Source organism: Solanum lycopersicum, chromosome 4, assembly GCF_036512215.1.
Source record: "Solanum lycopersicum chromosome 4, SLM_r2.1".
NCBI classification, from domain to species: domain Eukaryota; kingdom Viridiplantae; phylum Streptophyta; class Magnoliopsida; order Solanales; family Solanaceae; genus Solanum; species Solanum lycopersicum.
In genome coordinates, this window is record NC_090803.1 from 66,569,309 (window position 1) to 66,596,731 (window position 27,423).

Genomic DNA, 27,423 nt, shown 5'->3' on the forward strand with positions numbered 1-27,423 from the left:
AATTAAGATATATATAATCTATGGAGGCATAGAAAATTGAGTTCTAAGCCAAACAATTTTTATTTCTTATAAAGGGCAGTAATTCTATTTTGGTCCTCCAAATATATCTTTAATTTTTAAAATCGCTCAAAGTAAAACACTTTTGCTCTAATCAATGTAATAAATTTAAAAATTAATAATGACTATAAAAAAATGGATTAAATTTTAAATCGATGGGAAAACAAATCAACCTCGACCTAGATTCGTTTTATTTTTTTTTTAAAAAAAAACTTAGCTCAATCATGTTTTAGCAAAAAATCTGAAAAACTTAATGAGAGATAGATATATTATTTTAAAATGATCGAAGTTTAGCCAAAAAAAAAAACCAAGCTCAGTCATTTTTTTTCAAAATTGATTTTTTTTTTATCGGTTTATACTTTAAAAAAATGCATAATAATTAACGTTGATCAATTTTTTCGTTTCTCATTTTTTAACATATGAAAAACGATCGATCTTGATTAAATTTGTGAAAATTAAACAAAAATTAAAATCGATCCAATTGATTTTTCAATTTTTCCTCATATCTTTGATAAAATGTTTTATTAGTTAGAGCAGAAATGCTCAATTTTAGCAAATTTAAAGAATTAAAGACTTGGTTAGAGGCAAAATGCTCAATATTTGGAGAAGAGGACTTAATTTGAAAAAAAGCAAGTGGACTGACTAGTAGTGACAATATTGTAACAGTAAAGAATTTTAGAGTGCCTATAAATTGGAGGATTACATAGACAAAAGTTAATAGAGCAAAATTTATAAGGGAATTATGGGAGTTGAAATTCGACCAGCCACCATTAATGGTGAAAATCAAAGTGAAAGTGTAAATATAGGTGCACCAGTTGTACTTGGACTACAACCATTTGCCCTAGTAGATCATATAGCTAAGGTGGATTGGTCTCTTCTCTCCCAAATTCCCGGTGAACGTGGTGGCTCTTTCCCTGTACTTCCTCTTTCTTGTTTTTTTTTTTATGTTAATTCTTGATTATGTACAGTTTTTTGTGATAAAGATGGAATTTTTTTTATTGTTTGGGGGTTTTAAGATTTGGGGTTGGTTTGATTTTGATATAATTGATTGTTTTATTGCCAATTGCTTATAAAAAATTAGATCTTTGAATTCTGTGTTGCTTTAACTAATGTATGTGTAAATTTTCAGCTAGCTTGTATGTTTTAGTTCTACTTTTTTTTTTTTGCTGTAGATTCTATTGCTCTTTGGATCTTTTATTCTCTGTTTTAGTGTTTGTATATGTGTTTAAATATCTTGTTTAAGTTGTGGGGGTGGGATTTGCTGCATTTGAATTGAGTGTTTCGGAAGTGGTAAGGTCTGCGTACGATATATCCTCCCAGACACCGCTTGTGGGATTTGCTGCATTTGAGTTGAGTGTTTCGGAAGCGGTAAAGGTCTGCGTACGCTATATCCTCCCAGACCCCAGTCGTGGGATTTTACTGAGTATGTAGTTGTTGCTTTAGTTGTGGATGGGACTTGGAGTTTGGTAGGTGAGTTAGATTGTTGTTGATAAGAATTTGTTGAGTGGTTTTTAATTTCATTGGGATGGTATGGTGACAATGTCAAAATCCAAATAGATCAATTTATTGTATTAGCTAAAGAGAGAATAACTGCAAATCAAGAACGAACCCTTTTTTGCTGATGAAGTTCGATGTATCATAGAATCTGAAAGGGGGTTATGCGTGAGATGATCTCGGTTTCTCTATATATCATGAGGTTATGTCTTTTGTGATTCTAGAATTGGACATTGTAGTTTGATCATTGTAGAATAACCTTTTGGGTTTCGGGTTTTCTACCACTGTCAATCTGAGACTGAAAATGAGGGAATTTGGCTCGCATTTGATACTTTGGACTGAGAGGATGTTTTGATTGAATTGGTAAAAATGCATTTTACATTTGATTTATTAATTTCCCTTTTCTCTAATTCATGTGTTTAATTTGTTAAAAGATTGTGTTACTGCATATGTTACCCTTCACTCCGCCTTTGTGCGAATGGTTCCAAGACCGGTGGATGAATGCAGTAGTAAAATAGTCTGAACTATCATGTGAGAACTGATTTAAAATATAGGATTCATATTGCCGACGGTTGATGCGTAGTTGGTTAGCTTATCTCGCCCGTAACTGCCAGCTAGGAAAGGCTATTGCATGCTAAAATAAAAAAACCATGAAATATTATGTTTGCTACAAATGTCCTTATTTGTTATAAACAAGACTCTGATCCATTTTGTTTCCTGTTGTTAACTAAAGGTTGCAGTTGAAGAGTTGAAGTATATACTCAACGAGCTTAACGCCCATATCCTTCCTTCTACTGACAATGAATCCATATTGAAGACTATAGCTGGAGGTAGCGTTGCAAATACAATTAGAGGGTTGGCTGCTGGCTTTGGGATTAGTAGTGGGATCATTGGGGCTTGTGGCGAAGATGAAGAAGGTAAATTATTTATGAGCAACATGGGCTTTTACAATGTGGATCTCTCAAGATTGAGGTTGAAGAATGGAACTACAGCTCAGGTGAACACATTTGTTGGATATTAGGATTGTGTATATAGATGATTCCCCGGATTTCTAATACTGTGTAATTTGTTCTGTACAGTGTGTTTGTCTGGTTGACGAAGTTGGCAATCGTACCATGCGTCCATGTTTGTCTGGCTCTGTGAAAGTTCAGGTGATTTCTACTTTCATCTAGTCAAATTCAGTGGAGGGTAATGATTCTAATAACGTGTAAAATATTAAGCGAAGTGACCGTACGTTTGTCTTATTATTTCCTTGCTTTATCAGGCAGATGAACTGAAAAGAGAGGACTTCAAAGGTTCTAAGGTGAGGCTTCCTTATTTGATATTTTAAACTCTTATCTCCATCAGTTTTTATACAATCAGTTACTACAATGTTGTATGTTTCCCAGTAACATGTAGAGTTTGCTGATCCATTTATTAAAACGATTTAATTTTTACTCGTTGGAGAACTACTCTGGCGAATTGTAGCATTGAAAATTTCCATTTATTTGCCTCTACTTTTTTGTAACAGTGGTTGGTACTGAGATATGCCATACTGAATGTAGAAGTTATTAAGGCGGCCATCAAAATAGCAAAGGAAGAAGGTCTTTTTGTTTCTCTAGATCTTGCCAGCTTTGAGGTAATTGTTCGCATAGGCTGCATGGTATTATTAGAAGATTGGTATTTCATTATTTGCTTCGAGTTTTTGAAGCAGAAACAGTTACATGTCTTCTCAATTGATACAAAGATCTTATTTCATTCTCTTTATTTGAGCTGTCCATACTCTCCATAGTTGGAAACATATATAAGAACACATGTATGAACGAAACTCTAATTACATTGTTCCTGTTGAAATATGTCTGATCTGTGTTGATGATAATAGGATTTGTTGTTTTTTCTTTTGTTCCTTTATGATATTCTTAATATGTCAGATGGTGAGGAAGTTTAAATCACCTCTAATTGAATTATTGGAGTCGGGAAACATAGACCTTTGCTTCGCAAACGAGGATGAAGCAACTGAGCTGCTAAGGTTATTATTTGTCTTCGCGTTAAAACTAAGAAATTATGTTTATTTACTACTACATTGATAGCCGCCAATTCATGCAAATGAAGATCTCCGTCTTTCCAACATTTGGTGCAGGGGTGAAGAGAAAGCAGATCCTGATGCAGCACTTGAATATTTGGCTAAATATTGCAAGTGGGCTGTTGTCACCTTAGCTCAAAACGGATGCATTGCGAAACATGAGAAAGAGGTATCTGTAATCCTTCCCCACCTGCAGTCTATCTTTAAGACAAAACGATTGAAAAAGAATCTTTTGTTCTGATCTTCTGGATGTTCATATCATTTAAAGATGGTAATCGAGAGTCCCCCAACTCGGTGGTTCTTGTCATTCTTATAGTAAACTAGTAGCAATTTGAACTTTTCTCTCCATTTCATTTTTATGTGATTGTATTTGACTGGCCGTGGAGTTTAACAAAGAAGGAATTTTTTAAATAAACTTGTAATTTTAAACATTATGTAGAGAATCATCTAAAAAGGAAAGAGTATCACATAAGTTAAGTTGATGATTTGTGATCTTTACTTAGTGTTTTTTATTAGGATTATTATAAACATGAAGTATTATTTTGGTTTTCAGTTTGTGCGTGTTCCAGCAATTGGCGAAGCGAAAGTTACTGATGCTACAGGTGCAGGAGATCTGTTTGCGAGTGGGTTTTTGTATGGATTGGTAAGAGGACTGTCACTGGAGGAATGTTGTCGGGTGGGTTCTTGCAGCGGTGGTTCTGTGATTCGATCTCTTGGGGGTGAGGTAACACCTGAAAACTGGCAATGGATGTACAAACAAATGCAGACCAATGGACTCCAACTTCCAGAACCAAGCAAATCCTCTGTTGTGACATAGAAGAGTGGCCTCCCTAACTCAATAGAAAGAGCAGCGCTGTGTTTTTTAAGTGCATACTCCTCTTGTTATTTGACTTGTCGCGAAGATATGTTGAACGTAGAAGTTCATATTGTTTAATCTAGATGTCCATCTCAATTCAGGTGTCAAAAGATTCAGTTTTATTATATGCAATGTGTTGGAAGTTGCCATTGAACAGAGAATCAAGGTTTTACTTAGTCTTCCTGCTTTTATGATTCAATCCGATTGCAATTGTTAATTATAGTAGTACTTTTCTCTACTTGCAACTACAGTTGATGATAAAAAATCATAATCATTCCCAGAAGTATCACAGATTTATAGTATGTTACAATTTACAGCGGTTCAAAGTCCAATACATGTTGTACTGTTCTGAGGTGAAGATTGAGAACCCAAATAAAAATTAGTTAACAACTAGCATTAAACTCATTTATATATCAGTGCACCGTATATGTCATATAAACTTCTACGTTTGCTGGGGAAAATGTTAATATGAATCAAGCATCGGCAAATAACCTCTAAGTTGTATAGTTTTAAACGACAATTCTAATCAAATATTTAGTGTAGTCCAACCATTACTATTCATTTGGTCAGCTGCTTATGGAGATATACTGAAGCCTTAACAACGAAAGACACAGCGGGGTCGAGGGCAGGGGTGGGAAGGGTGGAGAGGGAGAGAGAGATCCAACTCAACAAAGTCACTTAAAGCTGTTTTTAGTTCAACTTCAGAAGCATGAGTTTTAAAGATGTTTGGACCAAAGTAAAGCATGATTGCATAATAAAACATCCAAGCAGAAAATATAACCCATTGTGCCACACAAAATCTCAACATTCTAAGAAGAAATATCTGAATATGAAAGAAGTGAGGCCTAAAGGAAGACATAACATTATCAAATATCCATTGGGGCAGCTCCTTGATCAGCAGGGGCAGCACCTTCTTCAGGTGCTGCTGGTTCATCAGTTGCAGCCTCCTCCGGGACTTCGGCAGGAGCATCTTCTCCAGCTATCTCAAATTCATTGATCAATGCTTGTATGGTTTCCTTGTCCAGTGTATGGAAAGCCTCTCCTACTCCTACCACAGCCACCGTGCAATTGGAGCTTGTCAGTTTTTCCCCTTGCAGAGTTTCTCTCAGAGCAAAGAGTGCATCCTTAAGCAGGCTTTCACGTGAAGAATCCATGAAAGTCTCAAACTTACGTTCCAAGTACGTTTTTGCAGCTTGTGACCGAGATCCAATGGCAAAAGCTTGATACTCAAAGTAGTTACCGCTAGGACAGTTGTAATAAAGGTGAGCACCAGACTCATCCAGTCCACCAACAAGCAAGCCAACACCATAAGGCCGTTTCCAGGATCGTTGAGTGCAAACCTGCCACAAAAGCAAATGTTAAGATGATATAAAGCGCAAACATAGGCATCAACTTCTGAATCAGACAGTTAGCCTCATATCCTGAGAAATGGAGGGGGAAATGCATTCAGCTCAATATCCACCAAGACACGACAACAAAACCCAAACGATTTTTATTCTTTCTACACTCTTTCCCCATGACCAAGGCTCGATATGTGTCATTTGTAGGTATCCTGGTTCACTGTCAAACACATCCCTAAGTGAAGAACTAAAACAACTAAGTTGATTTATCTATTTGTATATGGAACAAAATTGTTCAAACATGATCCATACCAACCATCACTAAGAGCCAACCTCTACTTTTTCCTTCCATGAAAACAATCTGGGACAAATTATGAGAAGAGTCTGATATCAGCCACCACACAGTTGATGCAACCTATCAACAAGCACACAATGGATTGTGCAAAAGTAAAAGGTTCAGCCTGCTTAACCAAATAAACCATATGCTTCCTTGGGAAGAACTCGAAGAGTCCTCTTTTAGAACCTTTTTATATGAGCTATTGAACTAACTAAAAATTACACTAGTAAGACCTCAGGTTGAGTAAACCTGGAGTAACTATATCCAAATCATTAAAGAAGAAAAGAACATCACAATTCTGGGTCTACATATCAAGGCAAGTCTTCAATGACTTAAATGGAAGAATGTCCGCTTATGCCCTGAAACCTAAAAACGTATCACCACAAAATTGGCCTACTATACCATGGACTAGCCTTAATACTTGACTTTTCTTCACCGCCCGCATGTTTATATTTTTCTCTACCTCAATGGGAGATTTCTGCAGTTTAAGGAGCTAAGTGAAATTTCAGAATGTCAGATATATGAAAAACTGCTGTCAAAATAAAACAGCCGCAAAATATGCTATAGTTTGCATACACTAGGCACACAATTAAAATAGAGTGAATACGCTACGCTTTGTTATGAAAAGATTTAGAGCGGTGGCACTATCAAAAGCTTGAACAGCAGCATTAACTATTACTGGTAAACTACCTATAGGAGCACCTCATTTAATACCATGATCACCTTTGCTAGATAGTAACTAATTTTCTGAACATCACCTTTTTTATGATTGTGGTGTCCGGGCCAGCTTTCACGCACCTCGACTAATTCCACGGGATACCAAACCAGTGAATTTATACCCAATTTTACTCCAAATAATAGGAACATTTAACTTGAAATTTCTTAAGGGGGGGCAATGTCAAAGTAGTAATCATTAACCAAGATGCAGGAACAAATTAGAGCACCTCATTTGTAAAGTGGAAGGGAGGAATTATTGGGCAACCATTGCTACAATTTGATTATGATCTATGTTGATCAGATCCTTCAAAAAGTTGCGGCATCCATGTCAACCGAACACTCACACCGGATTTGGTCAACCTAGCTTGGGTTTCTTTCACTAAATCTACTAAAAAGTACAGGCTGATCTAGTATTTGGTTGATTATGGGTTTATGTCATATTTATTCACATAAAGTACCAGAATACCAAGTATTTACATAGAATTTAATTATACCAGCTTTATTTAAATAACTTCAACTAACTGCCGAAACATTTACTTAGATACTCCCTCATTTTAAAAAAGAATGGCACTATTGCTTATTAGTCCATTCCAAAAGAATGTTACCACTCTAAGTTTGGAAACAATCTAACTCGAATGTCCCACTTTACCCTTAGGCAACAAGTCTTTATAGCCACAGGCCCACGCAAATGTTATGACACTTTCAAGACCACGTATCAAAAGTCTTACAACCACACAACTATCATGACATATTTAAGACCGCAAATTGTAGAAGTCTTCTTTTCTTTCTTAGACTCAACACCCAATCATATTATCTTATAAAGTGAAACAAAGCGAGTTTGTCGTATTATACATTCATTGGTTGTATCTTAGGTGATGATGAGTGTGACTTCTGGATCTGCACTAGTGTCGAGTGGCCCCACTTGTATTCAAACAAAACATAAAGAATATGATATATAACACTACTTACTTCTCTAGAAAAAGACAAACTCTTATGGAATATGTTTAAGCATTTGCATGCACTAAAAGTGCAGAAAATCATAATTTGAACTTAGATGGTTCTCTGCTAAATCTTAAATATGGAACTTTTTTCACCCAAGTTTCAAATTGATCTAATGGATATTTGACGAGTGTAAAATGAGCAGGCATTTTACAAGAACTGCACAAAAGGGCAATAAAGGTGTTCAAGCTATTACTCAGCTGAAAAAAACTTCCACCATTTCAGCAGTACTATAAAAATAACTGAAGTATTTGTGGAGTTGAAGAAATCTAGGGTAGTGCTGCCTCCGGTGGAAAAAATGAACATCTAGCATATAGGCAACGACTGATTTTGTGAACTAAGGCACAAAACTCTAGCATGTTTTTTCTCCTTGGACCACCACAGTGATCCTCATCCAGAATAATATTATAAATTAAACATTGCAATCTTCTTATAAGTTCCAACTCCACCACTAAATATACCTAGAGAGTAGTACACAAGTTTACCTAAAAGAGGAAAAGGAAGGATCCAAAAGCACCTGTTTCATGATTAACCATTTTAGTTTCGTCGTGTTAACAGCATTGAACTTGTGACTCATAGACTAAATGGCAATAGGAGGAAATGAAGTAACAAAGGAATAACTTTGTAATAGACATCCATCCTGTCCCAAAACCCCAAACTTCCCTAGATTTGGTGCTTATTTGTTGTGGTTTGAAGTGACTAGGAATAAACAAGTGAGAAACTAATGGCAGGATAACTAGCATTTGTGGAAAAGAATCCAACTGATCTTCCACCAAGTTAAAAGGGGGATTTCTCAATCCAAAGTTAAACCCTAACCCTCATTTCATCGATCACAACAAAGATTCAGCTGATCAGCATATATTAAACCACATTAAGCAGAGAACAAAAACAATTTAGGGTTTGAGCGAAAGACCTGAGCTTTATCAGCAAGCTGAACAACCAGACGCCCGACAGGTAACGGCGACTCATAAGAGTAACTATAGTTAATACACTCAGTACGCATATAACGAGAAAGTACACGGCCGTCAGCAGTAAGTCCAGCGATTGCAACTCCGATGTGGTCATCAACTTTGAAGATCTTCTTCTGGTGAGAAGACAGCTCAGAATTAGCCTTGTTAACAGACGCCAGAATCACATGCGTCTTCGATCTCAAACCTATCGCCGCCGAACCTTGCTTCACTGCCTCCATTGCATACTCCACCTGAAATAACCTTCCCGCCGGCGACCATGTCGTCACATCGGTATCGTACTGGTTTCTAAACATTGTGTCTACGAAGTATTATCGATCAAAAAAACGATGCCGTTTTGCGGAAATGCAATCACAAACTCGACTCTATGCTTCTCTTCCCTTTAATGGAGTTTGAAGAGTGAAAGCTTTTGAGCAACCTTTTCTTTTTCTTCAAGGCAGAATGAAATGGGTTTATTGGGCCGCCATCTTCATGGGCCAAAAATATGGACCTTTATTATGATTAGGCCCAATTATAGTTATCATGGTTGGGCCTGAATATTGGTACTGGGCTAGTGTCTAGAAATTGACTAGATCCAAATCCAAGTTCTTATTCATGATTTGAGATTTATTTGTTGATTTTGCACAAATAGGACTATTTTCGTGCTATTATTTAAGTTTAAATTTCATTTGACTATGTTTTGTATAAATAGGTTGTAAATCGAAATTCTGAGTTTGCGGGTCAGGAGGTGTAAGCAAGCTTCTCTTCGACTAGACTAACCTGACAATTATCTTTATCTAGATAGCTTTTTACTTGTAAAAAGATTGATAACGCTTATTTAGAATTGTTCTTTTTTTATCGGAGTGCTCTTGTCAAAATCTTTGACATTGTAGGTGTAACAAAGATACTTTTGTTGCATGTCCTATTAGATATTGAAAGTTCATATAGATGCGTTAAAAAAGCAGATTGATGTGAATTGCTTTAAGGAGATATTTTGAATACAATATTGTGCGATTAATTTTGTCTTCTTCATCAAACATAAGTCAAACAACATATGTTATTTAAGTCTTTTGAACTAATCAAGACAATTCAAAACAAGCACAAATAATAGAGACTTTTTCAAAAATTAGGTACAATTGTGAAACATCAACTTGAAAAGGCTAGGACATCAAGTAAAAATTATTGGAGTATTGTCCTATATGTTTTGAGACCAGCTAGAATTGTTTGGTCCAAGTGAAACTAAGTTAATTTTGAAGTCGACAATGAGTTGTCTTACAAGATTTGTACGAGAACCAAATGACATTTCATGTCGTAGTACTTGGATAGTTAGATTACTTGTATTTATGCAACTTGACTTTAATGGAATGAAATTCCAACAATGATATATTATGATTGAATTGAATAAAGCTTGTGAATATATAATGTATGTGTAAGGTTTTGATACTAGTATATTTTTTTAAAAAGGAAAAATTACGCGGTTAAATAAACTTGTATTACTTAAGTACTTATCATAGTTATAGGTTGCTATAATTATCACCCACAACTAACATTGACCATTAATTATGCACGTTGACTTCGAGTTGTATAATACGTCATGTTTCTATAACTTGCGACATTTGTATAATTCCCAACTAACGATTCTTTGTTTGTTTTGTATTTATATACGATGGTTTGTATCTGTATATGATGATGATTTTCTTTGGTTTTTCTGTTTTGTCACCATATAAATTCAATCTTTTTGTGTATAACTTTTTTAAAGTTTGCGTAAATGTGTAGTTTCTGGATTTTGTATAATATAAATTACATAATGTAATTTGTATGATCTATTTTGTATGACTTAATATGTTTATGTTTGTATCAATTCGTTATTTAGAGCTTTATCATATTTGTATGATTCCCGACTTTATATTACTCAATTATACAAAAACAAGCAAATTGTACAAACATACCCCCGAGCTATACAAACGAGATGCGGATTATACAAATTATTGTCCTCTCTCTTTTCCTCTTAATATCCCTCGCCTCATTCTTCCTACTCCCAATCTCGCTCACCTCTCTCCTTCCTATAACATATTGCTACAAATCATAATTAGCAAACTATAGATATAAAGCGTAATTAGACTATTTTTGAGTGTATATATACGAAAGTCCCTCTTAAACAAATATACTTTTTAGTGTATTTTAAAGAATTTGTATAAGATGTTCACACTTTTATCGTATTCCTTTAGATACGTATATGAATACATCAAAATACATGAAGAATTTGAACACATAAATAAATAGCAGGATGTCGTCACATTAAAAATCAACTCAAGACAACACAACTAGTAACATAGCCACATATAGCTCAGGGTATTCAACTTTCGTTGAAAAATCACACTCACGCATACGACAATATCATTTATTCATTCAGTATATTTTAGTATATCCAAATTTAGTTCAATCCGTTCATTAAATAGGTATCCACAATAACTAGTTATATGGTTGTTCCAGCAACAAACAAATGAAAGTTTTTTTTTAATGTGTCCCATGGACTGATGATAAAGCCATATATAGATCAAAGACATGATTTGCTGTAGAATTGCATGTGCATATTCTTGAGGGATCTTCTTCAAATTAAAGAACACTAACAATTATTATATTTTAATTTATAAATAAATATAAAGAAATAAAAAAGATAAGTGAAAGTAAAAGTAGCCTATTGATGAGTTTAGGATCTACTTTATCTTTTAGATCTTCTTCATATATTCTTTCTTACTAATACAGTGTATATATATATATATTTGCTTCACCTTTTCATAAAGATTCTCTTCAGTCTTCATCAGACAATTTGGTAGCACTTTAATCATTTTTACCCAAGACTTCTATATGTATAGACAAGATAAAAGATACATATATCCCATCATCATCTTTTATTTTTATTATATTGTGTGTTTCTATGGTTGGTCAAGATGTGGTAAATTTGAATTTTGAAAAGGTGAAATTACTAGGAGTAATAATAATCTTATCATGTGTCAAATATGAATTAACATAGTATCGTTACAATTGTAAATATATGTTTAATTAATCATGTTGAATAGAGTTACTCGATATATGTGAGAGTTAGAAATAACAAGTGTTTCATATAAAGAAACTACATACAATTAAACTTATTCGAAGACCCTATTATAAAGAAAAAAAACTTATTTACACGAATTTGAAGAAAAAAATGGATTCACATCTCAAATAATGACAAAGTTGATTGTCTCTATTGCGGATGATATATACATATACAAAATATTGTTTTCAAGCTCATATTTAATTATAGGTGTGGAGAGATAAGTTTTAACGATAATAAATATACACGTTAGCAAACAGTGCTAAATTTATATCGGCATCAATTAATTATCATTGAAATCAATGTCGTTATAACTTTTAGTGACATTTATAAAAAGGGTTAACTGTCGCTAAAAATACATACTCCCTCCATTCCATATTTAATTAAATTTTTGAGGTGTTTCACGCCTTTAAAGAAAAATAGATTCGACATAAATTGAACATAATTTTTCATTTTTACTCTTATTAATTATAATCAAATTTATTGAAGTCATCACATTAAAAATTCAAATGAAGGATAAAATTAAAATAACATTCTAAAAATAGTATGAAAATCGAACAATTAAGTTAATTGAAAAATAAAAAATGCCTCAAAAATTCAATCAATATAAAATGGAAGAACTATTTAACAGTAATTAACTATAGTCATTAATTAAATATCACTAAACAAATATTCCTAATTAATTAGAACCATGTACTTTGATGATAAATTCATTAAATGCAACGGCTACGTTGCTATACCAAAATAAAATAAAATTCCTCTTCGTACCAAACGCACCATTAGACAAAGACCATTGACTTTGAAAAGAAAAACACTTAATTTTTGGCTTCATATTTTGTAATAGCATATGAGAAAAAAAAATATAATAGTAAATAAGAGGAAAAAATAATTATAGTGAATAGTAAAAGTTTAATTTATTTGGACGCATATAAAATAATGTCATCATGATAACAATATGAGCAAAATAGTCCATGTGAAAAAATCTCCTTTTTATTATGTATTAATATCCCAATAATGCCATAAGAAAAGACACTATTGTGTTAAACAATATTTTATTGAATTGAACCTTTAGTAGCCACTTGGTTATGTTTGAAACTTTTAAAAATTAAAATAATCTAAATTAGAGGATTTAAAAGTTTAGAACTTTGAAAAAGAATGCGATCATCGATGCAACAAAATTATAGTATAGTTTTTTTAATTAAAAGATAGGTAGATGATGCCAATAACACCATTAGTTTGTAGGTCCTTATTATTTATTATAAAGTGAAAAGAGATATATTCATCATAACTTCATAACAATAAAGCTTTGAATCATGTATTATATGAGTAAATATGTAATATTAAATAGACCCTACCAATGAATACACTTTTTCAAAGATATATTTGACCGTCAAATAAATGAGTGAGTATTCATTAAGGTTTATTCAACACTTTTAATTTAATTAGATAGAAGGTTAAAATTTATTGCTTTTTACACTAGTATTTGACAAATGAGAACTTCAATAAATAAAATTAAGATTTACATAATTTCACATACATTACCACAACTATTTATATTTATTTGGCATAATTTATAAATATACCCTCTAATTTGTTTCATTTTATATTTATATCCTCTAACTTTGAATATGTACAGACAGACACTTAAAGTTGAATAACGTTGAACAAATAGACACACGTATATTACGTGACATCCTACGTGACAATTTGTGCCATACGTGGTGTCCTGCATATATTATGTCATATAAAATTCATGTGTCTATTTGTCTTACATAAATTATGTCACGTAGGATTCATGTTTCTACTTGTTCAACTGTGTTAGCTCTTTTTTTAAGAAAAAAAAGGATATATAAGATCCGAAGCGCAACTAATTTTGTCGATTTATTCGCATTTAAGTGGTTTTGTCGATTTATTCGCATTTAAAGTGGAACTTTTCTTAGGTTTAACATATGTAATACGTTCTCTTTGAATTTTGAAATTCCAGTTATGTTGATCTGATCTTTTATAAGTGAAAATAAAATCCGTTAGCACAACTTTTGTCAATTTATTCGCATTTAAATGGAACTTTTCTTAGGTTTAACATATATAACACATGTTTTCTTTGTATTTTTGTATCGCCATTATGTCAACTTGATCTTTTATAAGTACTGAAGATATAATAGAACGTTTACGATAAAAGTGTTTACATATTATTTGTTGTTGATTCAATTCACTTTCGCTTGAAGTGAGAGAAAAAAGATAATTGAGATTCATGCATGATGCGTGCATGCATAATCTCATTCTCCATACAAAAGAATAAAATAATTAGGGTTTTCCGTTTATAGGTAATAAATACCTATATTTTATTACATCTCAATTATTCTTTAATTAGGGTTTTCCGTTTATAGGTAGTAAATACCTATATTTTATTACATTTCAAATATTCTTAATTAGGGTTTTCCTTTTAGAGGTCGTAATTACGTATACTCTACATTTCAAATGTCCTTTATATTGTTTCCCTCCGACTTCATCTTCTTCTCGATTATTTAAAATTTCAATTTATATATATATCAACTAAAATATCGATGAGAAAAATAGCTTTTTTTTAGAGGTCGTAATTACGTATACTCTACATCTCAAATGTCCTTTATATTGTTTCCCTCCGACTTCATCTTCTTCTCGATTATTTAAAATTTCAATTTATATATATATCAACTAAAATATCGATGAGAAAAATAGCTTTTTTTTATTATCATAGTTTAATCTTAAATTATTTTATTCATTATCTTAAGTTCTTAACAATTACTAGTTCATTCTAAATACTAAAATAGTAAAATTCTTATACACAATCTTAAATTACTCGATACTTTAATATGATTTTTTTTTATAAAAAAATAGTCGTTAGATCATGAATGAAATTAAAAATTATATATAGGAGTAAATTATAAAATGATTTTACCATTATCGATGCTCTCAATTAGTGTCTCCATAATGGGAGCTTATACCCAAATATGGTATCCTCAAATTCATAATTTCATGTGAGGGAGGGGCCACACTTTGTATGATTAAATCTTTGAATATGGAATAATTGTCATGAGAATCTCCATGAGGAAACGACTATGCTTTTTCCTTTTTATTATTTTTTCTAGTCAGGTCTCCGATATTTATATTAAAATTTGATTAAAGTTAAATTTTTAATAAAAATTTTCATATTGATATAAAGCATTTCACAGACTCATTTTTGTTCACTCTTTATTGTTACTCATTTATAATAGTATTTTTATTTCCCCTAATCCCAACAACTCTGGAATTAAGTGATATAATTTTAAAATATTAATTTTAAAAATCACTTAGATTAACTTTCGAAAAATAAAATATGAAATTGATATTTTTTTTACGGGCTCACACGTGCTACAAATACAATTAAATCATTTTTTCTTCATCATGGGAGAAGAGAGGCCCCATTTTATGCCTACTAATTAATTTCAGAAACTAATAAATAAATTTCATATTTGTGAAAGTGAAGTGCAACACTTCTTTTTAAAATAAGCTTTAAGTCATAGTCAATCAAAGAAAAAAAAAACATTTATGTTGTTAATGGTGCGTTAACGTCACATTATAATTTGGGACATTATTTGAAAAATTAAACTAAAGGAAAAATAACTTTTGTTATGTTAATTTAAGTTCAATACTATATTTCTGTAAGAGGAAATAATCCAAGTATTTTGATTCCAAATTGTTTGGCATTCAAAAAATTATTTGTTTTGTACGTTGTCATTTCATTGTCATATTTTTTTCTTTATTATTATACTTCAAATTATTGTCCTACTTTCGAGTCAAAGTCTATCCAATTTTTTTTTATATATATCATAAAACTAACATCTATTGAATATATTATATTTGTAAGTGAAATTATCAATATGTGGTATGTTACAAGTAATTCAAGATGATTATTGAAAAATAAAAAATGAAATTCAAACCAATTGTTCATAATTTAATAACTTTTGGAAAATGGCCAAATAATATGGAAGTGATTATTGCTCTTTTTTATAAAAAGTACAAGAAAACGTTAAAACATTTACGTCGTTTCTTTTGGTCCTCACTCTTGTGACTATGAAAAGCTGGCTTCTACAAGGATGCAACTAGTTTATTTCATTTTTTAAAAAACAAATTCCATTCGATTATATGATATTTATATTAAAGTTTAATAAGAAATTCATACGTTATAAAATAGTAGTAAAGTCAAAAATTTCGTAAAAGTAATTCTACGAAATAGTCAAAGGAGATTCGATATCTATTATATATATACGTACAAAAATTGTTTTAACTGTGTATAAATCATAAAATTTTCCACCTTCAGGGATTCAGATGAACCCCCTTACTATAAGGTGGCTCGGCAATTACAAAGCCATTTTTGAAAACAATACTCTTAACAAGATTTTTTCCATTCACATTGACTCTAATCCAGTATCTGTTTAAGAACGTAGAGATCTCGACTATTCTATCATACAAAATATATAGTAAATATTATTTTACCAAAATAGCATATAAATGAATAAAAGAATACAAAGAAAAAAGTAATTCTCTTACTTTCGATTTATGTGTCACTTGCTATTTTCGAGAGTTAAATAGTTTAAATTTGATTAGAAATTTTCACATGAAAATCAAAAAACTTATATATCAGTAAATTATATAAAAAAAATTTTATAAATCACAATAATTAAAAAAATATATTAAAAAATTTGTGATAAAAAAATTAATTTATTAAATTATTATCACATAAATTAAGACGGAGTACTAATACTAAAATAATCACCGAACGAGTTGATCAATCCAAGTTGGATACTTGGAAACAAGTATACCGTACAGCAACAAATAGAGTTAAAATAAATAAAAAATTACAAATTGACCCTTCAAAAAACACATTTTGTAATTATTCTGTCACAATTTTATTTTTATTTCTTCTTCTCTTTCATTCTTCAGACAAATATCACCGAACCAAAAAAAAAAAAAAAAAATTTACATAAAAAATCCTCCTGAAATAACCAACCCTAGTTCATTTCTTCTTTCTGTGTACTTCAATGGAGCCTTTACACAGAAGGAAGCTTTCTAACGCCAATGGCTTATCATTTTCTGCTAAACAGCATCCGTACGACGGCGTTTTAACAGGTACACAAGCGAAGTTTGGAGCTCCGGTTTTACCTTCCGGTGCTCCGGATTACTCCGAGATTTTTGGTGGTTCTCGTGATTCTTCGATTCCGGTGCTTGATCTTTCTGGTATAGATGATGCTGCGGTTTCCGATGATGGACGGAGCTCCGATAAACTGGATTATTCCAACATTTTTGGTGGTTTATCTCGGGAAGATATGGCTGTGCGTTATGAGGAGTTGTTTTCTAGAGGGAAACGAGGGAAACGTTCTTCTGCTAAATCTAGGTGAGTTCATTTTTCATGATTTTTTTTTTAATTTTTGCTTTTTATTTGAAGAGAAAATGGAGATTTCTGTAAGTGATGGAGCTAAGCTTGATGTGTCCTGTATCAGTTTGAATCGGTTACGAGTTTCGTTTTGTGGGGTTTTCTCGCTGTTCATTTTCATGATTGCTACTCGCTTTTTTACTTTGCATTTATCAACTGGTTTTGAATTTTGCTATGTGTTAACTTGCTTGTTTTTCTCTATCTGTTTAGCTGATCATCTGTTTGTTTCTCGGCATTTATCTGCGTAAAACACTTCCGATTGCTTCTCCATACGAACAATCTCTGAACTCTTTATAGCTGTAGCTTTGGTTGCTATACAGAAAAGAAATAGGAAAAGAGGAAAAGGAAAAGCAGAATTATATGAAGTTCACATGGCGCCGTTTTATATCTGTTCTTAAATTTGGGTTTTGCTTCAGTTTTTATATTCTTAGTGTGCTTAACAAGTCCTTTTTCTGTTTCTCTACCTTAGGTGAGATTTATATGATTTTTGCTCTGCTAGGGAACTGGTAAAGTAGACTTTTTATATACGAACATGTATCATTGGTTGAAGCATTCAAATATTTCTGGTATGGAATATTCTTATGTAAACCTTTTTAGTGAAAAAGAATCTCCCATAAATTCTCGTTTGTTGCTCGTTGTGAAACATGTCGTCCTCTGTAGCTTATCTAATAATCTGAGATCCTTTTGCTTTTTTAATTGGTTAAGTTCTGTTGGTTTAGAAAATGTTAATGCTGCTCTTATCCTTTGTAATGAAAGGTTTTAATATAAGTTTGTCGTGTTCTGGTGTTTAATTGCACGTCTCTAGTCTTTTTAAAGTATAAGCACTTAGACATGCTCTGAGGTTTGGAATTCAATGGACATTTACTGTGTGCATTGACCTTGGTTGGTCTGTTTTCTCACGTGTGGAAAACGAGAACCTTCCGTATTAATTTGCAATTCCCTTGATTGCTTTTATTTTCTGCATCATTTCCCAGATTTTCCCAGTTTGTCTTTGACGACACCATGTGCATTGGTGGACATTTACTGTGTGTGTTGACCTCGGTTGATCTGTTTTCTCGCGGGTTGAAATCGACAACCTTCTGTATTAATTTACAATTAATTTGATTGCTTTTATTTTCTGTGGCATTTCCCAGATTTTCCCAGTTTGTCTTTGACGACACCATGTGTACTGTTGCTTTTGATTCAATATAAGTTATGATGGTTCCCTTATATTCCTGCGTTTGTTGCATTTAGGACTGCTTCGGAAGGATCCGATCAATTTAGTCCAAGTGGAAGGCAAAAAGAGTCCTCATGTGATGCAGTTAATCAATCTTTGGATGGGCCAAAACATTTTAACCTATCTTATCATAAGACCAGCCAACGAAGCAGAGATGGGTTAAATGGCATGACACAGATTGCTGAACTGCATGCTGTCCCTGGTTTTACGCATTTTATAGATGAAAGTTCTCATGTACCAAAGACTGAATCCCGTCAACAAGCACCCTTTTTAACAGGTGATGTACTTCGCCAAAGGAGTTTTAGTGGGGAAATCTTTAAAGGACGTGATAGGAAGGGGGATTTGCATGTCCCAAAGATACAGAGTTCAGATGGAGTACATCGCAACAGGAGCTTTAGTGGGGAAATATTTAAAGAAGGACATGCTAGGAACAGGGATTTGCATGTCCCAAAGTTACAAACTTCAGATGTACATCGCAATCGGAGCTATAGTGGGGAAATATTTAAAGAAAGGCTTGCTAGGAATGAGGATTTGCATGTCCCAAGGAATCAAAGTTCAGATGGACATCACAACAGGCACTTTGGTGGAGAAATAGTTAGAGAAGGACCTGATAGGAGTGGGGACTTGCATGTCCCCAAGAATTTAAGTTCAGATGTTCATCATGACAGGAGCTTTAGTGGGGAATTATTTAATGGACATGATAGGAAGGAGAATTCGCACGTCCTTAAGAAACTGAATCCAATTGGTGAAGTGAAGGTTAAAAGTGGATCTAGTTGGGATGTGTTCAGTGATAAGTTTTTTAGTGCACGTGATGAATTTGACAAGAGATCAAGTTCCACTGAAGCGGCATCAGGTTCGATCCCCGTGGCTAATGACATCAAGGGCCAACCTTATCAATCAAAAATTAATGGTCCTGATTCCAAATTTGGTGCATCTGGAAAGGGTAGTCGTGTCAATGATACTTCACCACCTTCCTCTGATGAGGAACTTGATGCAAATTCGGCAGCTGCTATTTCTGCTGCCACTTTGAAAAAAGCCATAGAGAAAGCTCAAGAGAGTATTAGGCTAGCCAAAGAGCTAATGGAGAGAAAAAGCGAAGGTGTTCCAGCTTCTCTGAAACAAAGGCCTAAAGGTAGCTTAAAATCCAAGGATAATAGGGTTGAGTGCAATACAAGAAGTAACAGGGAAAATACTATAGAGTTGCAGGGAAAATTAGGTAGTGGATTGCCTCCATTTACTGAGGTTTGTCGGGAAATTCCATCAAGCAATGCTGTTTTGGCTTCATGCTTCAATCTTAAAGAACAGCAAAGAGTTGCTAGAAATGTTGAAGTATCTCACAGAGATGTAGCAGGAACTTGGTCTCCGGAGGTGGTAAGCAGTAGAAAAGAGAATACTCAAACCTTGGCATCTCAACAGGTTGACAGCAGCAATCACTCCCAACCATCTGTGGAGAATAACAGACATGTATACAAACCAAAGGAGATGAATCCGAGTAACAAGACAAAAGAGCTTGGCGAAGCACCTGATTATACCAAATCAATGGGGAACATAAAGCCAACACCAAACATCCTTGGAAAGGCAGAAGCTCCTGAGGAATACAAGGATACTTCCAATTCAGCTCTGATGCATGATTCTGAGGAATATGTAATTTCTGAAATGACCAAAGACTATTGTGTTGCTAAGGAGAAGGGAAATTGTTCTGCTGAGTTGAAGAAGTCTGAAAATATGAAGGTAAATTTTTCTGCTGAGTCGAAGAACTCTGAAAATATGAAGAACAATCTGGAGTCGACATTTGTTGAACAATGGAGTTTCAAGAACTTGCACAATTCTCCGGCACCGCTTACTGAGGAGAAAATTGAGTTCCAAGAGATGGAGAATGATAACTTACATAACAACCAAAAGACACCTCTAGAAAATGAGACTCTGAACCATGAAGACCTGGAACGCAGAATAGCATCGAAGAAGCTAGAAAAAGTTGAGATGGAAGAAAACAAAAGTAGATTGAGAAGGAACTCCGATGAAGAAGAAACTGGCATTGTGGATAAGGAAGCCTCCCTATGGGTGGAAAATGATGAGAAGCCCCAACATGGCTTCAAGAAAGAAGGCATTGACAGTAAACATGAAGATTTCCAAGGGGGACAGGACTCTGGAATATCATATGGAGTTCATGAGTGTGAGCCGAGTGAAAGCAAAACGAGTTACTCTTGTGAAGGGGAAGAGAGTGAGAGAAATCTTGAAGGATCTCAGAGGGTTGTACCTCAGAATATATCCATAGAACCTTGTCAGTACGAAGCAACTGAAGAAAGAGAGAACCAAGCTGATAAATTCACACAGAATAGAAAGACTGAAGCAAGTCAGAAGGTTGACGAAATTGATAGGGAGCTGGTGGAAGCATCTGATAAGAGTGAGGGTGATCAGGAGACAAGTGTGGCTCCAAGTGTTGCTGATAAACAAAATTCGATGAGAACTATTTCTGAGCCTGATCACGATGGCAGTACTTGTTCAAGTGAGATACAAGAAGCTTGCGAATATCAACTAGAAAATGGTGACCTTGGAATTAGTCAGCAGGCAGTTGATTCTGAAGGGATACAAGGAGTTTCTGAAGCCATCAATGAGCATGCTGAGTGTGAGAAGTATGGAGCAAGTGAAGAGTCATCCAATTCTAGGGAGAGGGAGATAATGGAAACTGCTAGTGATCTTCAAAATGCTAGTGAAGGGGATGCCTCTGAGAGCATGGTGCAAGATACTTATGACTCCTCATCTGAGGATGCCAAGGAAGTGAGCCGAGGTTCCACTTGCATGAACACTGCAGATAATCTTCCAAGTGAAAGAGTGTTGTTTGAGACAGAGAGCTTCTCCAATGTCATTCCAGAGAATGTCAGTGATAATGAATCACATTTTGTACCTGAGGTCCACCCTTCCGAAGAACAAAGGAATACCACATTTATTGACAGAAACCTTGAACAGAAACGCGATGAGACTGGTAAGGAACCAGAAGAATCCTCAGATCCTGATGAAGGGGATGACTCTTGGGTCCCTAATCATGTAGAGAATGAGGAAACAATCAAGGTGGATGGTAGTGGTGACCAGGTTGAGAAAAACAATGATATTGAAGCAGCTCAGCAAGTAAATAAGTCTGTTGAGAACTCAGAAGAGTTGGAATGGTCTTCTTTACCAGGTGATCATGAACCACTGGGCAGTGATGAAGAGTTAAAAGCAGAACAGTATGAGGAAGCTAAAAATCTTGGCGAAAAAGTTGTTGTAGAAGAGGATACCAAAGAGTCGTTAACAAAAGAAGTGGACAGAAATAATGGTAGAAAAACTGAGGTAGACATGAGACAGCAAAGGGAAAGGGAAAAAGACAGAAAAGTGGTGGAAAGAGCAATTCGTGAGGCTCGTGAGAGAGCTTATGCTGAAGTCTGTGAAAGGGCAGAACGAGCTGCTGTGGAGAGAGTAACTGCTGAAGTTAAGCAAAGAGTAATGGCTGAGGCACGGGAAAAGCATGAGAAGGCTTCTGCAAGTATCAAGGTATCAAAAGAGAAATCTTCCATTGAAGCTAAGCGTAAAGCAGAACGAGCTGCTGTGGAGAGGGCAACTGCAGAAGCCCGTGAACGTGCTTTAGAGAAAGCTTTATCACAAAAAAACATAGCTGAATTAAGGTCTCAAGTAGATAGAGACGGTGTTGAAAGATCTGCTAGTAGAACCAGAGATAATAAATTGAAGCAAAGCCTTTCTTCTTCTGTGAGTATCATTCACTTTATTTCCTGCTTTTCTCTTAGTGGATTTATTGTGACATATAGAGGAATGGTCTACTCATTAAATGCAGGATTTGGAGAAATCTGATGGAAGTAATAGTGAATCAGCTCAGAGGCGCAAAGCAAGGTTGGAGAGGCACCAGAGGATAATGGAACGAGCAGTATGTGTATCTAAATTCTATTTGTAGGATACTGGTTCCTGAACATTGTTCAAGCATGTTCATTTTTAACTTCTACTGATCTTTTCAGGCAAAAGCCCTTGAGGAGAAGAATCAGCGCGATCTTCTGGCTCAGAAAGAGCAAATGGAGAGAAATGTAAATTTTCTTGATATGATTAGTGTGCTTATGGTGTTTGTGATGTTAACATGTTAGTTGTGCTTTGCTTATACGTGTGTTTAAATTTCAGAGACTAGCAGAAACTCTTGATTTTGATATTAAAAGATGGGCCAGCGGGAAGGAAGGGAACCTACGGGCATTGCTTTCGACTCTGCAATATGTATGTATCCATCCGATTAGTGCTTGCCCAAGTATTTTGTCCCTTGTCTGTTAGTATAAATTTACACTGAAGGGAAGCAAGAATCTCAAGATGCTACCTCTCTTTCATTAGGAAAATATATATCGATTGATCGTTCAAGAAACTAAAAGTTGGGGTGACTTTTTTCCTCAGAAATATAATTGCAGTAACAAGAGTTTAGAACATGTGAATGAATCCCTTCCAAGTTCTCCTAGGCATTTTATTTCTGAAGTTCATTGCACTGACCTTGATTTAATCTTTTGCCCTGTTCACATATATAACATCCGTTGTCTCTAATTGTGCATTTTTTTTGCGAATGTAGATCCTTGGAACCAACAGTGGTTGGCAACCTATATCGCTGACTGAAATTATTACTACTGCTGCTGTGAAGAAAGCTTACCGTAAAGCAACCCTGTATGTTCACCCTGATAAGTTGCAGCAAAGAGGAGCGAGCATTCAGCAAAAATATATTTGTGAAAAGGTTTTTGATCTTCTCAAGGTAATGTTTCTCTAACAGCATGTTCTGATTTGTGCTGTTGCTTGTTTTTTTTCTTTTCTATTTTATGTAATTGAATCTCATTATTTTCCTTTTTGTGAACCAAAGGCCGCATGGAACAGGTTCAACTCAGAAGAGAGGTGATGCAATGTTTGCACTGTCCTAATGTTGGTCATCAGCTTTTCAAGATGGAAAATGAAATTTGTTTTGTAGATACATTGAATTATTGGCAGTCTAATCTTAGACATAAACAGTAGCTCATCAGTTTGCAAACTCAGGGTAGAGTTATTTACAAAATGTTGAAATGCAAGGTAAATTAGGCGTAGATAACGCCTTAGATGTATGTGTTGACTAGGTGAAACCTGGTTCACTAGAGATGCTGTGTAGCTTGACATCTAAAACTTTGGTATGAATGCTTTTAACTGAAATAGGATTTTTAAATTTTAAAAATGTTGTTGCCTTCGTATCACTCACGTGATCATATCCTATCCTCACATCCTCTGCTCCCTTTTGCCTTTTGGGACGAGGAAGAGTAAGCCTATGAGCCGTTAGTGGCTACAAGAGCTCCGGCTCCTTTGGAGCTCTTTCGGAAGCCAGCGAGTCAGTTAACAAGTTCACTGCTCATCGGTGAGACAAAGGAAGCAAGGCCATGTGCTGAATAAATATGGAATCCTAATCGAGCTGTAGTTCCGCTTCCCTTTCAAACCTAGCTAGGAAATTGAATCACTCTTATCACATCGGTCACCCTTATCCACGATAGAAGCAAGCTACACTTCTGAAACAAGAGAAAAGATCTTTTAGGGCCTTCGGATTGTTATGATCAAGTGGAGATTGTAACTAATCTATACCCTATAGAGAGTTGGAGACATTTATTTATAGGATTGACGTCTAAATGCGAGATCAAAGACGAAGACCAATATGAGCATAAAGAGATCGCTGGAGTTCTATAAACAGACATACTGTACCAAACAAAATACTGTGTCTAGGAACAATCTCAGTATTAGAACAGACAATGCAATTACAAGCCCATTACATGAAGCATGATTGCATTTTGTGCATGCATCCGGTTTTCAGCTTGGGGAAATACAATTGAGTTTGGTGCTTCAACCACGCCATTAGTGACTTCAACTCCCCTTTCTGCAGGCAAACAGTGCATAAAATAAGCCTTCCTTCCAGCTATTTTCATGAGTTCTTCGTCAACCTATTGATAAATAATAACATGTTAGGGAAATACTAGCTAGAAAGGAATTCAAGCACAGCAAAACTTTTAGATGGGTATTCATAAAAGCATCAACATCGAGGGGCATTTCTGCGCCTAGCCTCCTATACTACTGGGTTTGCCTGCTTTCCTGGCAAGCAATTATATGTATATATGAATAGGTGTCTTGTGCTACATGCACAAGTCGAATAGACTAGATAGAGCTTAGAAATTTATCACACTCCAACCTGGAATCCTTGAAACACCTGACGACGCTGTGCAGCTTCTTCTTTTTGTCCCATACTCGCCCAGACATCAGAATATACAACATCAGCTCCTCTAATTGCTTCCTTTGGATCATTAGTTATCTCGATTTTGCTGATTCCAACATCTTGTGCTTTCTTAACTGTTTCTTCATCAGGTTCAAAACCTTTTGGACAAGCACATACAAAGTGGAAAGGAATTACTGAAGCAAGTAGCAACCAAGAATGCACTATGTTATTTCCATCTCCAATATAGACAACCTGAAATTTGCAGTCAACATTGAATTACAAAGATCATGTCACCAGAACAGAAATTGTAATATCACCAAAAGTTGCCTGAAAGAGCTAACCTTAGTTCCTTCCAGCTGACCAACATGTTCAATTATTGTGAGGGCATCTGCCATAATTTGGCAAGGATGGTTGTAGTCTGTAAGGCCGTTAATCACCGGTACAGTTGCATATTTAGCAAGATCTATAATGTCCTGCAGCAGCAACAAAAAAAACGATAGATAAAATTATTATATTGCAGTTGGTATGAAAGAACGGGCTTAGAAATGTCCAATCCTCCCCTATCAATTACTCAGTTCAATATCTCAACTTGTACAAAACCCTGAGGAATATTTACGAGTGAATAACCATAGCACAATTAGCTTTTAGGGAAAGGCAACATCATTCAACTGTAATTTTTTTGAGGAAGGTAACATATCATTCAACTGTTATTTACAGGTAATATTAATATATTAGATAAAAGATGGATCCACAATTCAGCTCCAACAGAAAGATCAAAAACTCTTGTTCCAACTTATTAAAAGGGGCAACCAAATACTTAGAAGGGACAATGCTATGAAGAGAGGATTTTAACAGAGAAAACAGAAGCGTCGACTGGACAACTAGCACAAACAAGAGTGTTAGCAGTGCTTCACTGAAGTACACCAGGAAGAAACCAAAATAGGAAACTCACCATGTACCGGGAAGAAAAACAGAAAACTCACCAGCGTACCTGATGAGCAAAAACTCGGGCCATAATGATATCATTATAGCGAGACAGAACACGAGCAATATCACGAGTTTCTTCCCGTTTACCCATCTGAATGTCATCTGGTCCCAGGTATATAGCATGCCCACCAAGCAAGTAAAACCCTGTCTCAAAGGAAACCCGTGTCCTCATGGATGGCTTAGCAAAGATCATCGCCATAGTTTTACCTTTAAATGGGAGATATGTCCTCTCCCCTGATTTTATAAGTTCTTTGACCTCTTTGGCTCGATCCAAGATGTTCAAAAGAGTTGATTTGTCAAAATCAGTGATGTGCAAAAAGTCCTTCTGACTAGCATTTACTGGAATTAAAATAAGACACATCAGAAATATCTTCTTAAGCCATTTTTGAATGAAACATGGGTTGAACCATCATCTGAAAAACTAGAAGACAAGAGTATTATTGTCCTCACGGGTTTGGAAACTTTTAATATAGAAGCTTGTGATCTCTGGGCTAGAAACACAAGCTTGTGATCTCTGGGCTAGTGTTTGCAGTTGAAATAAGAATCCTTAGTGTATGTATACATTTTCACATCATCTAATTATAACGAAATTCTCCTGGTATATCAAAAACAAGGTAGAGAATGATAATACTTTTGCTTGTTGCCAGTATATTCCTGAAAGCTTGTTTCTAACCGTGTGCCACGAGCTTTCAGGAATTTACTGGCAACAAGCAAAAGTATTATCATTCTCTACCTTGTTTTTGATATACCAGGAGAATTTCGTTATAATTAGATGATGTGAAAATGTATACATACACTAAGGATTCTTATTTCAACTGCAAACACTTGTAAAGTGTTCTCAATTATCCGTACAACAAGGTCTCACAATTAACCCCAAAAAACAGTTTTTGATTCTCTAACTTTGTGCCTTGTGACCTCAACAATTTTTTACATAAAAGCTCTTGAGAATACTAGTAACTCAGCCGGCAATAAAAATGATCATGAAACATGCATATAACTCCTGAAAAATTAAAGACACAAATATGGGCTACCACTCTAAACAGCACATGCATGGTCATTGGCCTTTGGACACCTCCACATCTCTAACTAATAAGTCGGCATTCGAATTACATCGAAGGTAAAGGTAAGTGTGAAATCAAGAGATCCAAACACAAAATAATCAGAAACAAAAGGTGCATGGTATAACAGACTTGATGATAAGCTAAATAAATCGACATTCACAAGACTAAATAGTAAATCAAGCTAACTTAACAAATTTTCTAGGTTTACAAATTACAACAGACTATACACTTAAACACTTGCACGATCCAAATGCCAAATCAAAAGTAATCGAATAGACAAGGAAATATCGAGAAAAAGAAGCGAATCATTACCATTGACGGACGAAGAAGGAGATGCTGCCGGAGAGGTCGCCTGGCATGAGACACGTTGACTAGTGGCCGGAAAAGTGATCGGAAAAGATGCAAATACGCCTGAAAAGCGAGACGACTGAATGCCAGAGCTTGAGAGAGAGGAGAATGAAACGGCATCGGGTGATCGGAGGGAAGTTAAGTGAGAGAAAATGGCGGCCATGGTTAAAAAAGTTCAGATGGTAAAGGTCAGTACAGTGGATTTGTTAATAAACCCT

The 27,423-nt window shown here is 34.7% G+C and overlaps 4 protein-coding genes across 4 annotated transcripts; 2 read left to right on the forward strand and 2 right to left on the reverse strand.

The window, feature by feature from the left end:
• Positions 1-531: 531 nt before the first annotated feature.
• On the forward strand, positions 532-4,630 carry LOC101262108 (uncharacterized). The gene is made up of 8 exons (XM_004238218.5): positions 532-973; positions 2,285-2,548; positions 2,631-2,702; positions 2,816-2,854; positions 3,062-3,169; positions 3,462-3,559; positions 3,671-3,782; positions 4,167-4,630. The coding sequence occupies exons 1-8, from the start codon at positions 800-802 to the stop codon at positions 4,428-4,430; spliced, it is 1,131 nt and encodes a 376-aa protein (XP_004238266.2). The 5' UTR covers positions 532-799; the 3' UTR covers positions 4,431-4,630.
• Positions 4,631-5,143: 513 nt separating this feature from the next.
• LOC101266633 (proteasome subunit alpha type-1-A) lies at positions 5,144-9,320 on the reverse strand. The gene is made up of 2 exons (XM_004238234.5): positions 8,776-9,320; positions 5,144-5,809 (listed from the first exon to the last, which is right to left on the reverse strand). Exons 1-2 carry the CDS (start codon positions 9,124-9,126, stop codon positions 5,336-5,338), a joined length of 825 nt encoding a protein of 274 aa, XP_004238282.1. The 5' UTR covers positions 9,127-9,320; the 3' UTR covers positions 5,144-5,335.
• Positions 9,321-16,773: 7,453 nt separating this feature from the next.
• On the forward strand, positions 16,774-23,789 carry LOC101244868 (auxilin-like protein 1). The gene is made up of 7 exons (XM_010322095.4): positions 16,774-17,319; positions 18,592-22,315; positions 22,401-22,490; positions 22,579-22,644; positions 22,736-22,825; positions 23,166-23,342; positions 23,448-23,789. Exons 1-7 carry the CDS (start codon positions 16,967-16,969, stop codon positions 23,481-23,483), a joined length of 4,536 nt encoding a protein of 1,511 aa, XP_010320397.2. The 5' UTR covers positions 16,774-16,966; the 3' UTR covers positions 23,484-23,789.
• A 470-nt stretch (positions 23,790-24,259) lies between these two features.
• OTC (ornithine carbamoyltransferase) lies at positions 24,260-27,423 on the reverse strand. Its single transcript, NM_001329416.1, is given in 5 exon segments — positions 24,260-24,540; positions 24,786-25,061; positions 25,151-25,282; positions 25,801-26,135; positions 27,170-27,423. Coding segments are annotated over 5 exon segments (1,125 nt in total). The 5' UTR covers positions 27,369-27,423; the 3' UTR covers positions 24,260-24,357.